This window comes from Eleutherodactylus coqui, chromosome 1 (assembly GCF_035609145.1).
Source record: "Eleutherodactylus coqui strain aEleCoq1 chromosome 1, aEleCoq1.hap1, whole genome shotgun sequence".
Classification (NCBI taxonomy): Eukaryota; Metazoa; Chordata; class Amphibia; order Anura; family Eleutherodactylidae; genus Eleutherodactylus; species Eleutherodactylus coqui.
In genome coordinates, this window is record NC_089837.1 from 524,139,841 (window position 1) to 524,155,878 (window position 16,038).

Sequence of the window (16,038 nt, forward strand, 5' to 3'; positions counted from 1 at the left end):
TGATACTGTAGGAGGAGGTGATGTATCTAATCCTACTTTGTGTGATACTGTAGGGTGAAGCGGTGTATTTAATCCTACTATGTGTGATACTGTAGGAGGAGGTGATGTATCTAATCCTACTTAGTGTGATACTGTAGGGTGAGGCGGTGTATCTAATCCTACTCTGTGTGATACTGTAGGGTGAAGCGGTGTATCTAATCCTACTATGTGTGATACTGTAGGTGAAGCGGTGTATGTAATCCTACTATGTGTGATACTGTAGGGTGAGGCGGTGTATCTAATCCTACTCTGTGTGATACCGCCTTGGGGAGCCCCATTGTAGTTGCACATAAGTAAATAAGATGTAAATGTATTTTTTCTCTAAATTTATTACAAGGTCACAAAACACATAAAATCCACATAAACCGCGTAGAATCCGTATAATAACGGCACCGCGGGGGACGGACATAATACAACTAGGAGAGCCGCGGAGTCAGCCGGATATGGCGCCCCTGTGAGCTGATCCTGGGGTGGAGGCGCCCCTCCTGATGGTTCTGGGCGCGTCTGATACCCGACGCCTCCTCTACTCTGACCACTGGCACGCTGCACAGTCCCGCCGCGGCAGGGCGCACATTTGGCACAAGGGCCCTGGACACAAACACTACATCATGTGACATCCGGACGGGGGGGGGGGGGGGGGGTATCAAACAGTACAGAAATGTGAAAAATATCATCATACAAAAGTGAGAACATAGAAAATAAACAGAAATGTCATCGTCTGCCGTTACCTTACAGAGCCTGCCGCTTATACAGGTCCTCCATACATCACCCTCCATAAAGGGGCCCCTGATGACACCTGAAGGGCTGGCCGGCCAATCATGAGTCCTTTCCAGATGGATGCCAGGCACAGTATAAGCCCCTCCCCCATATTCTGTCCAGGAATGTAAACTGTTGGCCAAACAATCATTCATCTGACGGCTCCCCCATATCCCCCCCGCCCCCACCTTCCCCGGTTGACCACTCATTTGGGGAGGTAAGCTGCAGCTCTGACGCAGGCTTATCTCCTGTCATTAATAACATCTCTGCTTGCTGTCAGTGAATAGAACTATTATTGTTCCTCTATAGGCTTAGGGCTCCTTCACACAAACGTATGCGCTTTCTGCACACCTCAGCCCAACATATTTGCACTATGTACAAGGATTTTTTGCGCACACATCTGCGTATGTTACTGAACGTTTTGCGCTCGCAGGGCGTACTCAGACAAACACGCCCCGATTTAAATGGCTATTTAGCCCAATGAGTTATAAATCCTTTTTCCCGCAGTCGTACAGTGTTTCACGTATCCCCCTGCGTATTGCGCACATTTACACATTTCCCATAGGCTTCTATGAGAACCTCTGGTGCGCAAATGTGCAAGAAAATAAGAGCGCGTTCTCTTTTTCTGTATGCGCACGTAAAAACGGAAATGTGAATGAGCCACTGATGACAATGGACTCTATTCTTTGCGTACTGTCCGTGTGCAGGCGGCCTGAGGCTGACTACCCACGGGCGATAGTTCATAGCATGATCCGCGGCGATCACGCTTGAAACGCTCTCCATAGGATAACTATGGTAAGCGCAGCCTGATGTATACGAGCGGGAAACCCATCGCGATTTTCCGCTCACGTCTAACAAAATGTGGCGTGCCGCGACTTACCCATCATTATGAGGGGTTCATCATGGAAAATCGCGGTGACTTTTACGTGTTCTCTTGCGGCGGCCCCGGCGGCGGTACAGCACAACGCCCGTGTGCAGGCGGCCTGAGTCTTCTTCATATAGCTCTGGGTTTGACACAATTGTATCCATTGTAGACAACGCTCTACAAGGCCGGCTCACACGGGCGTATGATTACCGCATATTACGCAGGTGCTATATGCCCGTGTGATACACAGTAACTCACAGGCAATCAATTACATCACCTTATGCAGTTTCGCTCACATTAGCACATCGGAATAGCGTGATACGCAAGCGCAAAAAAAGAACGCTGCATCTTCTATTTTGTCATGTATCTACGTGCGATAGAGCCCATTGTTCTCTGGGACGGCACAGGAAACATAAGCGACGTTACAAACAGTGGACTGCGTCAGATATGATGTTATGCGCAGTACAACTTCGCCACCATATGTGGCAGCACACCAGGTCACCGCCGGCTCCAGAGCTGTAAAACACTGCATGACCCCCGCACTGTTCTATGCTTACAGCCGTGTGAGATATCCTGGACTCCAGACTGATACATTGTATATAGCCAGTCCTGCTGTCAGCTGAGAAGTGGATACAATTGTATCAGTACAGGCAATGCTCTGTGAGCTCAACAGCCCCGACTCCAGACTGATACATTGTACACAGCTAGTCCTGCTGTCAGCTGAGAGGTGGATACAATTGTATCAGTGCAGACAATGCTCTGTGAGCTCAACAGCCCCGACTCCAGACTGATATATTGTACACAACCAGTCCTGCTGTCAGCTGAGAAGTGGATACAATTGTATCCAGTGTAGACAATGCTCTGTGAGCTCCACAGCCTGGACTCCAGACTGACACATTGTACACAGCTAGTCCTGCTGTCAGCTGAGAGGTGGATACAATTGTATCAATGCAGACAATGCTCTGTGAGCTCAACAGCCCCAACTCCAGACTGATATATTGTACACAACCAGTCCTGCTGTCAGCTGAGAAATGGATACAATTGTATCAGTGCAGACAATGCTCTGTGAGCTCTACAGCCTGGACTGCAGACTGACACATTGTACACAGCTAGTCCTGCTGTCAGCTGAGAGGTGGATACAATTGTATCAATGCAGACAATGCTCTGTGAGCTCTACAGCCTGGACTGCAGACTGATACATTGTATATAGCCAGTCCTGCTCTCAGCTGAGAGGTGGATACAATTGTATCAGTGCAGACAATGCTCTGTGAGCTCAACAGCCCAGACTGCGGACTGCAGACTGATGCATTGTATATAGCCAGTCCTGCTCTCAGCTGAGTGGTGGATACAATTGTATCAGTGCAGACAATGCTCTGTGAGCTCTACAGCCTGGACTGCAGACTGATACATTGTATACAGCCAGTCCTGCTCTCAGCTGAGTGGTGGATACAATTGTATCAGTACAGGCAATGCTCTGTGAGCTCTACAGCCTGGACTGCAGACTGATACATTGTATATAGCTAGTCCTGCTCTCAGCTGAGAGGTGGATACAATTGTATCAGTGCAGACAATGCTCTGGTGTAACTAGACAATAACATCACAGATGATTATTTAGACTGGATTCACTTGTAGCAAAGATGTAGATATGTTCTCATTCACTGACAGCAAGCAGAGACTTGAAATACAAAGTCTATTAGAACTTTATGGAACTTATTATATAACAGTAGAACAGCGGCGCTCCAGCACTCAGGCACTAATAATGGGCACTCTGGTACTGTTGGGAGACTCTTTACCAGTACTCTCTATCGGGGCACCCTGGCATTGTCGATGGGCACACTCTCTAGTTGGCACTATAACAGGAGTTTTCATACACGATCAGTGCATTTTTTCAGGGGGAGCTTTGAGGGGGGCCGCTGTCTGGCTAGTGGTTCTCTGGTTTAGGAATGGGGGCACTCTGGCATTGCTTGCTGCGACATTCTCCAGCCAGTACTACCTATATGCCCTCTCTGACTGGTTGTATAAATGAGGCCCTCTGGCACGACTTAAGTAGTCACTCTGGCACTATTTATGTGGCACTCAATAGCTGGCAATTTTTCAGGGGGAACTTTGGCACAGTTGATAGGGGCAATCTCTGGCTAGTGGCTCTCTGGCATTAGGAATGCGGGCACCTTGGCACTGTTTGTTAGGGTACTGTCTAGTCAGTACTGCCTATAGCTGCACTCTGTTAATGGGACCCTCTTTGGCTAGTTCTATAAACACAGCCCTCTGATACTCTGTGTGGGACTACTCTGACATTGGGGTCCCTCCACCGCTGTCTAGGTGGTCCCTCTGGTACTATTTTTGTTGGCACTCAATGCTGGCAATGTTTAGGGACAAAGTTTGGCATTGTTTATGGAGGCACTCTGGCTGGCACTGTAAATAGGGACATATTGGCACTATTTTCGAGGGCACTCAGGCTGGCAGTGTAATAGGGGCCCTCTGGAACTGTCTGAGCAACTACTCCGGCATTGTCCATTAAGGCCCTTTGGCACTGTTTAAGAGGTTTATGGTGGCAGTCTATAGCTGCCAGTCCTTATGTGGGCATCTGACACAGCTTCTGAGGCCATTCTTTGGTTGGCACTATATCGATGGCATTGACTGCGTAGGCTGCATTAAAAAGGTGACCCACTGACTGGCACTGCCAATAGGAGGCATTCAATTCAAAAACTGCCCATGCTCTGTAGCTATGAAGTAGGACACGAACTAGAATGTCCCCACAGTGGTGACCCTTCACATCTTGACACTACGACGAGGTACGGGACACTACGTAACACCATCTACAGGCTGCAGTACCAAAATATCTTCACAGTTTCCAAAAATTACAAAAAGTAAACAAAGTTCTTGGTCCCAAAAGTTTTAGGTTCTCCAGAATCCCGGAGTCCTCAGACCGCCGGCCGGTGCAGGATGGTGACGCAGCCGTGATAGCTGGTGCAGCGCAGCAGTGGGGGCTCCGCTTCAACCTTCCCAGTTTTGGGTTCAAACACAAATGTGTTTTCCGTTCCTTCGCCATTTTCATCTCTTCCGCCCAATATGTACATTTTACCTCCGCAAACCGTCACGCCGCAGCTCTCCTGTATAAGACAATCAGATGGTGAGACTAGAATGTGGAGGAGGGAACATGTGGGGAGACAGTCATAAATGATCAGAACTTAGAAAGAGTGGAAACCGTCAACAAGCAGGCTAGCTGCAGCTCAGTGATTTTATAATAGGCAACAATCCAAAATGAAAGTGCTGCGACTCACCAGAGCTGCGGGCAGAGATGCCACTTCGCTCCATGCATCCGTCTTTGGGTTGTAACAGAAGATTGTGCTCAGCAGACCGCCAACCACGTACACGAGTCCGTCCAGCTCCACCGCATTAATGCATCTCTGGGAGAAGGGCGACGGCGTCTTATATGTCCATGTGTCAGCTTCTGGATCGTAGCACTGCACCTGGAAGAGGTCATCAAGGAGGATTTGAGATCATAAAATTGTAACTACCTGTGGCTACCACTAGGGGAGCTTTAGAGCAGCTCCTGCTACCGATGCTGATGAAGGACATTTGGAGTTCTGAACGGTATATAAAAAACTAAATTAAGTAGCACAGAATTTTGGACCTATGGAAATTGTGGGTGGGAACTCACTAGGAGCGATGACCTGGCCCCTCAACCTATCCACGATGACATCACATGCTGCCAAATTGTATGATGACATCACAATGCAAAGGGCTATTGCATCACCTTTCGGTAAATCCTGTTCTTTATCTCGGTCAGTAGGTCATTTGGCTCTGAGGTTTGCGTCTCGGTTTCATTTTCTACCCCTGCAGCCTCTATAGGCACAGACACTGGACATGGCATGTGATTGTCAGGCGCCATATTTCCCATGAGGCCTTTATCTCGTTGGAGAATATGGCGTGAACCACGTGTCTACCTGATCATTCTTGAAGCAGAGAACCTACTTCTTAAAGTGACCCTCCAGTCAATATTGTGTTCTGGGACCGGGGGGGAAGTGTATTACCTGCAGTTGTTCTTCTCTGCCAGCCCTCCAATTGGCTATTTACGGATCACGTTTTCAGCCATCTAACTACCTAATGTACACTCTGTACTTCTTTCTGGTTGGCCAGTGCTGAACTTGTGAGCAGCCCTGGCCAATCATAGAGCAAGCATAGTGTATTAGTAAGCTAACAATACTAATGGACTGCTGGGTATGAGGTAGTCCGAAAATTGTGTTGGCCACTGCAACTGCAGGTAAAACACCCCCTTTTCAAGCCAGATCTGGAAAAGCATGAACAGTAGGCGGCGACTAAAAGAATGGTATTTAACAAGGAGAAATGCAAAGTCCTACATCTGGGCAAGAAAAATGAAGAAATCACATACAGAATGGGAGGAATTGGGCCTTTAAGCAGCACATGTGAGAAAGACTTGGGTATACTAATAGATCATAGACTGAACATGAGTCAACAGTGTGATGCAGCAGCCAAAAAGGCAAACACAATTCTGGGATGTATTAGGAGAAGCATAGAGTCTAGATCACATGAGGTCATTATCCCCCTCTACTCTTCCTTAGTCAGACCTCATCTGGAATACTGTGTCCGGTTCTGGGCACCCCACTTTAAAAAGGACATAGACAAACTGGAGCAAGTTCAGAGAAGAGTTACCAAGATGGTAAGCGGTCTGCAAATCATGTCCTATGAGGAACGGTTAAAGGATCTGGGAATGTTTAGCAGAAGAGAAGGCTGAGAGGAGACTTAATAGCTGTCTACAAATATCTGAAGGGCTGTCACAGTGCAGAGGGATCAGCCCTATTCTCATTTGTACAAGGAAAGACTAGAAGCAATGGGATGAAACTGAAAGGGAGGAGACGCAGATTAGATATTAGACAGTGATGGGGATCAATGAGTGGAACAGGTTACCACGGGAGGTGGGGAGTTCTCTTTCAATGGGAGTCTTCAGTGGCCAGACAGATATCTGTCTGGGATGATTTAGTGATCCTGCACTGAGCAGGGGGTCGGACCTGATGACCCTGGAGGTCCCTTCCAACTCTACCATTCTATGATACTATGATAACATTACATTCTCATCTGCACAAGGAAAGACCAGAAGCAATGGGATGAAACTGAAAGGGAGGAGACACAGATTAGGTATTAGACAGTGCGGGGGATCAGTGAGTGGAACAGGTTGCCATGGGAGGTGGGGAAGGGGGGGCGTTCTCTGGAATAATTTAGTGATCCTGCAGGGGGTTGGACCCGATGACCCTGGAGGTCCCTTCCAACTCTACCATTCTGTGACTAGGAGATCACTGCAGCCCTCTTCACACCGCAAGATTCACTGTGGAAAAAATCCATGTGAATTCCAATTCCAATTCAGTTGCTGCAAATTGTGTTGTGATGCGTTTGTGATGCCACTTCTTGATGCAGAAACACGTGGAAAGTGATTCTCTGCATTAGTGTTTCGGCCGATGACAGGGTAAATTCCTCATGCAGATCCGTGCGAAAATCCACATCACAAAGACGGGTATTTTGACATAGACTTTAGAGGCGGAGTCACTTAAGATCTTTTTCATGGTGAATTTCGCCGTTTGAACACACCCATAAGGGCCACCAAGGAATCTACTTGTAAAACCGCAGCAGAGATCCACGGCTCTTCTGCATGCCATTTTTGCACAAATAACTGGATTTCTGCTGCGGTTTTAGAGGTGGATTCCGCACAAAATACTCCATAGCAGAATACGGCGTGTGAAATCCTCTAAATGTGGGAAACTGTAAAAAGCTGAGACCGGTATAACCGCCATCATACCTTATCCGTGTTCCCGTAATCTTCCACCGCTCCACCAATGACATACAGCTTGTTCATACAGGAGACCACCGCCGCCGAGCTCACCGCTTCCAACATGGGGGTTACAGGAGACCAGGTGTTAGTGAAGGCGTTGTACCGCTCCACCGTAGACATCCTCTTCAGACCATCAAACCCACCAACAGCGTAGATCTGAAGAACAGAGTCTCTCTTTACAAATTTCAGCATTTATATTTACATGCAGCTGCAAGAAAATGTAAGTGAACCCTTTGGAAATACCTGGATTTCACACTAACCAGTCTTTCTGGAGAAGAACACATCTGTTAATAGCCAGGCTTTGTGTGCCTTTATTTAATGGGCAAAGCACCTGTGAAACCCACACAGCCAATCTCATCTCATGTTAACACCCTCTTTTCCAATTCACTTTTGAAGACATCATTAACCCCTTCCCAACATGTGCCATACATGTACAGGACATGTAGAGAGTTCCAGGCAGCGCTTCAGACACGGTGGGTGTCAGCTGTCTTTGAAAGCCCACGCCTGCCGACAACAGCTGTGATCGGAGATCACACAGAATGGCATTTAAATGACCTGATCATTCCCTGTGTGATGAGATTACAGGGTGACATTCAGGTGTCATGGCAGCCTAGGACCAGCTGAAGGCACCAAGAGCTGCCATGAATGTTTGCCTATTAGGACATGCCTGTGGGCTGTGACACATCATAATAGGATGCATGTCAGAATACAGTATACTGCAATACCATACTATTGCAGTATACTGTTTAAGCATTAAGGCCTACGAGGATTAAAAAAATACGAATAAAGATCTTCTAACTAATACAAAAAATAAAAATATGGGTACACCACCAGAAAAATAAAAAAAAGATCATCCTTTTTTTTTTAAAGAAAATGAAAACAACCCCCACCAAAAAAGTGGAAGGGGTTAAAAAAAACTGGACTTGGTCAGGTCAGATTCGGGGTTTCAGGGCTACAGAATTTTTTTAATGTGATACTTTTGAAGTCGACCTCCGAAGTGTACAGAAAGAGCGGCTAAGGGGGAGTCACAATAAGGCACCAACTTTCATACCTCTCCATTAAGGACCGACATCTTATGTCTCCAGCGACCCTTGTTGAGCGGAGCGACCTTAATCCAGGAATTCAGCTGAGTGTTGAACATCCAGACGTCAGTGCTGTTAATGTGACCGCCTGAGGAATCCATGACATATACAAGGCAAGAGAAATGTTACAAGAGTCTCCAAGGGAAAGACTGGGGGCAGCACTGCTATGCATCATGGCTGGGGAAATGTATCAATGTGTATTCTGTACTGCGAGGGTCCCGCACATCTGTAGACCCTTGTAATGATGGCTGCGGTGATTCTACATCCTACACGGATACATTACCTGAGATATAGATATTATTCTTCAGCGTAGCAGCCGCAAACTCAGACTTGGTGTAACCGGGCATACTGGCGAGCGTCATCCACTGCCGGCTCTTTGGATGGTAACATTCGGTAAAGGGCAGCTTTAAGAGACCCTTTTTATCACAACCGCCAATGATAACGATGGCTTCCGATAAATTCATGAACCTGCAATGAATTGCAGCGAGACGTAAATCCACTAAAGTAATTGAGAAGAAAGCAAACAAGAGTCTTAAGGTAAGAATAACGGAAGGAAAGCGCAGTCTCAAAGAATCGTCGTCACTCTTCTTACCGCTACTCTGGGCACTGAGGCTTACGGCCATTGTTTAATAGTTGCGCTTATATTGAAGGACCGGGGTGTATATGTAAAACTATATAAAATAATAGCGCCATACTGTACAGTGCCGACATAGCAGTGCAATGATTTGCTCCAGAACGGTGCAGGACTGCTGCAGCGGTAGCCATTTGTAAACAAGAGGACTGCAGGGTCCACCACAATGTTCCTGTGTGATACAAACATAGAGGGCTAGAAAATACCGCTATACAGCATCTGAACAGAACTATCATCCACTGCCCAAAATAATGGACTGACATAACACTACCTTTCTGTGTCCACATGTCAGTGTCACAAAGCGCTGGCACAACACTATCATATATTGTAAAGTGACCAGACGTCCTGATTTAGGCGGGACAGTCCTGCTTTCCCCAGGGTCCCTAAGCGGAGCTTTCAGGATGTCTGCTCACCATGAAGGTGATTACCAGCTGAGGTGCACAGCTACCCAGCTGCTAAATCATTCAGTAGCAGTTCTGCGGGATGCACACACTGACGGCAGTGTGTGCACCCGGGATCTTCCTCCGCTGACCTCTCCTTGGTTCCGCAGGAAGAGAGGAGAAGGCAGGAGCTGTCCGGATGCACACACTTTCATCTGCAGTAGCGACGAGCAGAGGAGCAGCGGCGCTTTGAAGACGAGGAGGAGGTAAGTATATTGTTACTACTGGGGCTACTGTGGGGGTCACTATTAATATTGGGACCGATAGAGGGGTCACTATTACTACTGAGGCCAATGTGGGGGTCACTATTACTATTGAGGCCACTGTAGGGGACACTATTACTACTGGGGCCGCAATGGGGTTCACTATTACTACTGAGGCCGACATAGGGGACAGTATTACTACTGAGGTCACTGTGGGTTTTACTATTACTATTGGGGCCGATACAGGGCACACTATTAGTACTGAGGCCACTATGGGGGTCACTATTACTACTGGGGCCAATATTGGGTAGACTATTAGTACTGAGGCCACTGAGGGGGTCACTATTACTACTAGGGCTACTGTGGGGGTCACTGTTACTACTGAGGCCACTGTGGGGGTCACTGTTACTACTGAGGCCACTGTGGGGGTCACTATGACTACTGGGGCCAATATAGTGTACAATATTAGTGCTAAGTCCACTTTGGGGGTCACTACTACTACTGGGGCCGATATAGGGGACACTATTAGTACTGAGGCCATTGTGGGGGCACTATTACTACTGGGGCTACTGTGGGGATCACCCCTACTACTGGGGCTAATATAGGGATCAATATTACTATTGGGGGCAATATAGGGGACACTATTACTATTATGGCTGATATAGGGAACACTATTACTACTGAGGCCACTGTGGGGGCACTATTACTTCTGGGGCTGATAAAGGGGTCACTATTCCTATTGGGGGTGATATAGGGGACACTATTAATACTGAGGCTCCTCTGCACTTGGCAGCATAGCTCAAGCTCACTTCCTTCGAAGGCTTCCCACTGTCAGCGCTCCTTGGCTTCTTGTTCCCAGCGGCCTGGTCAGGTGCGATACCGCTGGTCAGGTGATGCTGGTCCAGAGAGGCCACCACAGGCCCGGAAGTCGGGCAGCGCTGACAGCGGGAGGAGGACGGGGAGGGGGGGGGGGGGTGAGCACCACATAGTATGAAATCATAGTATGACATCAGCTGCGGGTACGAGGCTATGGTACAGATTTTAACTGTATTTCGGATGCAGAAATGCTGCAGAATTTGCTCCCTGTCTTTTTTTAAATGGTCCTGTACTTTTTATAATAACGGAGGTAAAATCATACATTGTGATAAGTCCCGCCCCCGACCACACCCCTCTGTCCTGCTTTGGTCCAGGGAAAATCTGGTCACCTTATATATTACCTATAATACCGCCAAAGCCCACATGATGCAGTGTCATAAAATACTACTATATCAGTATCAGCCACATCCTACCTATTCACAGAACAGAGTGCAGTCATTAGACATCAGCTTCATTCTCCGTTTCTTGCATTGGGCATAAATAACAGTGTAGGTCTTGGAAGATGCATGAGAGCGCCCTCTGGTGGTCATTCAAGTGTAGGAGTGGAGACAGTTAAAGGGGTTGTCCCGCGCCGAAACGGGTTTTTTTTTTTTTCAACCACCCCCCCGTTCGGCGCGAGACAACCCCGATGCAGGGACGTACAGAAAGCTTACCGGAGCGCTTACCTTAATCCCCGCGCTCCGGTGACTTCTATAATTACCTGTGAAGATGGCCGCCGGAATCCTCTTCTTCCGTGGACCGCAGCTCTTCTGTGCGGTCCATTGCCGATTCCAGCCTCCTGATTGGCTGGAATCGGCACGTGACGGGGCGGAGCTACACGGAGCCGGCATCCTGCACGAAAGGCTCCATAGAAAAAAGCAGAAGACCCGGACTGCGCAAGCGCGGCTAATTTGGCCATTGGAGGGCGAAAATTAGTCGGCACCATGGAGACGAGGACGCCAGCAACGGAGCAGGTAAGTAAAAAACTTTTTATAACTTCTGTATGGCTCATAATTAATGCACAATGTACATTACAAAGTGCATTAATATGGCCATACAGAAGTGTATAGACCCACTTGCTGCCGCGGGACAACCCCTTTAAATGCTAATGATGTTCTGTGACACTGCCTGGCCAGAACTAATAAGGGGAACACTGTCTAAATAGTACTAATAGGGGGCACTGTGTGCTGTCAGTAATAGGAACATTGTTTGGCCAGTACCAATAGGGGGCATTGTCTGGATAGCACTAATAGGGGGCACTGGGGGCCTGGCAATAATGGGAAGGCTGTTTGGCTAGCACTAATAGGGGGCACTGGGGGCCTGGCAGTAATGGGAACATTGACATCTCTGGGACCCCCATATATCATGGGAGAATAGAGTTCCCCGATCTCCTGTTTGGCATTCCAGAGGCAAGGAGACAAAGTGGAGAGATGGTAGCACCCTGAATTGTTTGTGTTCTCCCATAGGTGGGAGTCCTGAAAGTGGAACCCCCACCCATCAGACATTTGTGGCATATGCAGTCCATATGTTATAAATGTCCCTGATAGGAATGCCTCCTTAAGTTTGTTGCAGCCCTTCAGAGTTGTATAATCTGTAGCACCTGAAGATGTGGTGCACCTGGGCTTTACATGATCATGGGTGGCAGAGAAGACAACTAAGTGGATCAGTTCAGCCCAACTTTCCATCCGCAAATGGCAACAGTGAAGATTTACCATGAGAAGATTTAATTCGTCGGAAAAGACTAAAGTGATCAAAAGCAGTGAATGGAAGTCAATAACCACAGAAAGACAAACATATGACATCTGTATATAATAATTGGTCATTTCCTACCTTCTTGGTCTCACTCGGAGGGAATTAAGTGGATTTCCCAAGATAAGGAATCTTCGAGCCTCATGAAGTAGAGGAAAACACTCAGGACATTCTTGGATGGTCTTGTCCATTTCCACCTTCTCCAGAAAATAAGCCGGATCCATCAAGGGTAACCTCACATGTTCCAGAAGATCCTTCAGAGCTCTTCTTCCTTGTTTTTTATTTTCCTTCACCCACCTCATGACGGCTTCGTAAACAATTTCTTCCTTAGTCACCACCAGGTCGTCATTCGACAGATAATCAATCAATTCCTCTTTACATAACTCCAAGAACTCCTCATGGCAGGACACTTCCTCAAATCCATCCAGCATCAGCTTCTTACTTTTCTCAGACAACGAGGTGATGGAGAACAGGTCTGCAAACTTCATGATGCCAACACAGTTGGAAGGGTCTAGTTGGCTGTCAAGAAATTTCACACACTCGTCTCGTAGACTGCAGATGTGGAGCAGATCCGAAGCCTGCAAGATGTCCTCTACGTTGTCTTCTTCTATTTTAGGACTCCCTCCGTACATGAAGTCCAGCAGGATTCCCATGATTCGGGCAGAGATTTTCTCAATTTTCACAACGCTGAGATTGCTCTCCTTGAGTTTACCGCCAAACATGGCTCTGAAATAAGAACTATTGGCAGACAAGACACCTCGATGACAAGGAAACCTCTGATCCTCTATGAGGAGAACCACGTCAGTAAAAATTCCACTTTGTCTGTAAATGTTTAAGTTCTGCAGTATCTCCTTGGCATGACATGTCCCACCGCATGACCTTGTTTGAACCTTATTTGTCCTTGGCTCTTGAATTGAGTTTTCGAAATAGCAGGTCTTATATTCCGTTTCCTCACCGAAGTCTTTTTGGACCCTGGATTAGACAATGAGAAAATCATTAGAGAGGAACCGACACCTGAATTTGCAGGTCCGAAGACTTAAGACTTCTTTTTTGGTCTTTGGACCTCCAACTCTGTTGGAAAAAATCTCGAATTTACTGCAATGGACTGTACGCACATGCATATTATAGGCCATTGCAGAAAAAAGGACATTCTGAGCATGGACTTGGAGTTGGAAAACCTTTTATCTAGCAATTAGTAGTGGTCACAGAGCATACAGACTCTCATCAATAAGATGTCCATAGAAGAAAAGACTTGGCTACAGTCGGGTAAGAATCCCATCCATCAATTTGTGACACGGCTGGGCAGTGCTGGCCTTAGCTTAGATGGATCCTTGTGCTGAATTTTTTCTCATCACATCACTATCTGAAGCTCTCCTGGAGGAATGGAGGCAAATACCTCCACTCATCTATTGGAATTTGGTGGGAAGCGTCCGCAGAGGGTTACTGCAGTCATTGAGGCCAAAGGCGGCCCAACACCATATGGAAAAATATGAAGAAAATCCAATTTCATCACCTACTATGTGCGTCCCAATACTTCCGTCAGCATAGTGTATGAGCGTTAATTACAGCAGAACAATCAGGGGCCCATATACAGGTAATGGCGCTGCTCATCTCACGTTTAATGGCCACTGTTAAAAATAGAGCAAAAACATGGCATAACAGAACATGGACTTTCAGCGATTTACTAAATATAATGGGGTGGATTTACGAAGTACCAGAAGTCCGATACCAAAATGAAGCACTTGTTCCGTTTCTGGTACGTTTTTCATGCTTTCTAGGCCTAAGACAATAAGATGTGGACATGTAGAACTCTACAATGCGAAAAGACAATTTATTAAAGCTTTCTGAGGCACTGAAAATAGTGAGATCAGCTGTGCCGTACTACAGAAATCCTGAAAACATCACCCGCAGGGGGAAGTTCACAACTGGACTTCAGAATCCATGGTCTAGGATAGTGAAGCGGTTAATTCTACATTCTCTCTTGTCAAAGGTAGTGAAAGGGTTCACTGTACTTTTCCTGCTGGTTTAGGGTAGTTCAAAGATTAATATAAGGCTCAATTTTCTATTCCCTGGTGGTCTATGGGAAAGGGGCAAATGTTCATTCACCTGTGGTCTATGGCAATGAAAGTGTTAAACCAATATTCACTGGTGGTCTCGGCCATTGTTTCTCGACATCAATAGGTCATGATTTGATGGCATCCTATAGAAAGAACACCTGCAGCAATTTCTGAGGCACTGACTAATCACATCACATGTCCAATGCAAAGGAAATCCTTACAACATGACCCGTTGGAGGCACTTTAGGACTAAAGTTGAGAAACACTGGTCTAGGGTGGTGAAATTATTAATTTTACATTCCCCTTTAACAGGTAAAAAGGCTAATTTTGTGCTCCCTGGTGGTCTAGGGTAGTCATATGGATCAACTTATATTCCTTGGTGTTCTAGAGTAGTGAAATGGTTTTTTTTATATTCTCTGGTGGTCTAAGGTAGTAAAAGGGATCATTTACAAATTCTCTGATGGTATAGAAGAGTGAAATTGCTCATTTTACATTTCTTGGTGGTCTAGGGTAGTGAAAGGGATTATTTTGCTTTCCCTAGTGGTCATGGGTAATAAAAAAAAGTTAATTTTACATTCCCTTTTGGTCTAGAATAGTGAAATGGCTCTATTACAGTCCCTGTTGGTCTATGGTAGTGAAATGGAGCACTTTTCATTCCCTGGTGGAATGTTTTTTTTTAACACTCCTTGGTGGCCTAGGGTGGTCAGAGGGATAATTTTACATTCCTCGGTGGTCTAAAGTAGTAAAATGGTTCTTTTACATTACCTGGTGGTCTAGGGTAGTGAAAGGAATCATTTTGAATCATCTGGTGGTCTAGGTTAGTGAAAGTGTTAATTTTACATTCCCTGATGGTCTACGATAGTGAGAGGGATTATTTTACATTTTCTAGTGGTCTAGCGCAGTGAACTGTTTCTTTTACATTTCCTGGTGGTATAGGTGAGTGAAAAGAGTCATTTTACATTTCTGGTAGTCTAGCGTAGTAAAAGTACTAATTTTACATTCCCTAGTAGTCTCGGAGAGTGAAAGGCATCACTTTACATTCCCTAGTGGTCTAGGGTAGGGAAAGGGATCATTTTTCATTCCATGGTGCTCTAGAGCAATGAAGGGTTCTATGGTAAATTCAGGTTGCTCCTCAGGGTTTCATCTCTATGGAGTCCAGGACTGGTGGAGGACGGAGGGTCTTTTGTTGGGCAGGAGGTCTGTGACTGACCACTTCTAAGTAGGACAGTTTGGAAATATGGACGATCTTCCTGTGAGGACTCCAGAAATGGTCCTTGTTGCCAGTTGGCAACATGGAAGCTACACTCGTATAACTGTGGTGGCGATCTCCATACTGGAGGCCCAGAACACTTCAGTAGACTGTAAGGTTCCTTGTGGGAATTTTCAAAGCCTAGGGGTGTTTTCCTACATTGTGGGCCTCCTGTGGTTTTTGCCATATTGGCTGCAAGATCAAAGCATTTTGCAAAAATTGCTGTAAAAATCTGTAATACGATAAATACGGTCATCTTCTCTGAAA

The 16,038-nt window shown here is 46.5% G+C and overlaps 1 protein-coding gene across 1 annotated transcript in view; it reads right to left on the reverse strand.

The window, feature by feature from the left end:
* Positions 1 to 350: 350 nt before the first annotated feature.
* KLHL35 (kelch like family member 35) overlaps positions 351 to 16,038 on the reverse strand; it is a 30,417-nt gene continuing 14,729 nt past the window's right edge. The window contains exons 2-7 of the mRNA XM_066588296.1: positions 12,547 to 13,437; positions 8,871 to 9,055; positions 8,557 to 8,675; positions 7,473 to 7,661; positions 4,942 to 5,130; positions 351 to 4,770 (exon numbers count right to left, since the gene is read on the reverse strand). Of these exons, the coding sequence (XP_066444393.1) occupies positions 4,582 to 4,770; positions 4,942 to 5,130; positions 7,473 to 7,661; positions 8,557 to 8,675; positions 8,871 to 9,055; positions 12,547 to 13,437 (1,762 nt within the window). The 3' untranslated portion in view covers positions 351 to 4,581. The remainder of the gene's footprint in view (positions 4,771 to 4,941; positions 5,131 to 7,472; positions 7,662 to 8,556; positions 8,676 to 8,870; positions 9,056 to 12,546; positions 13,438 to 16,038) is intronic.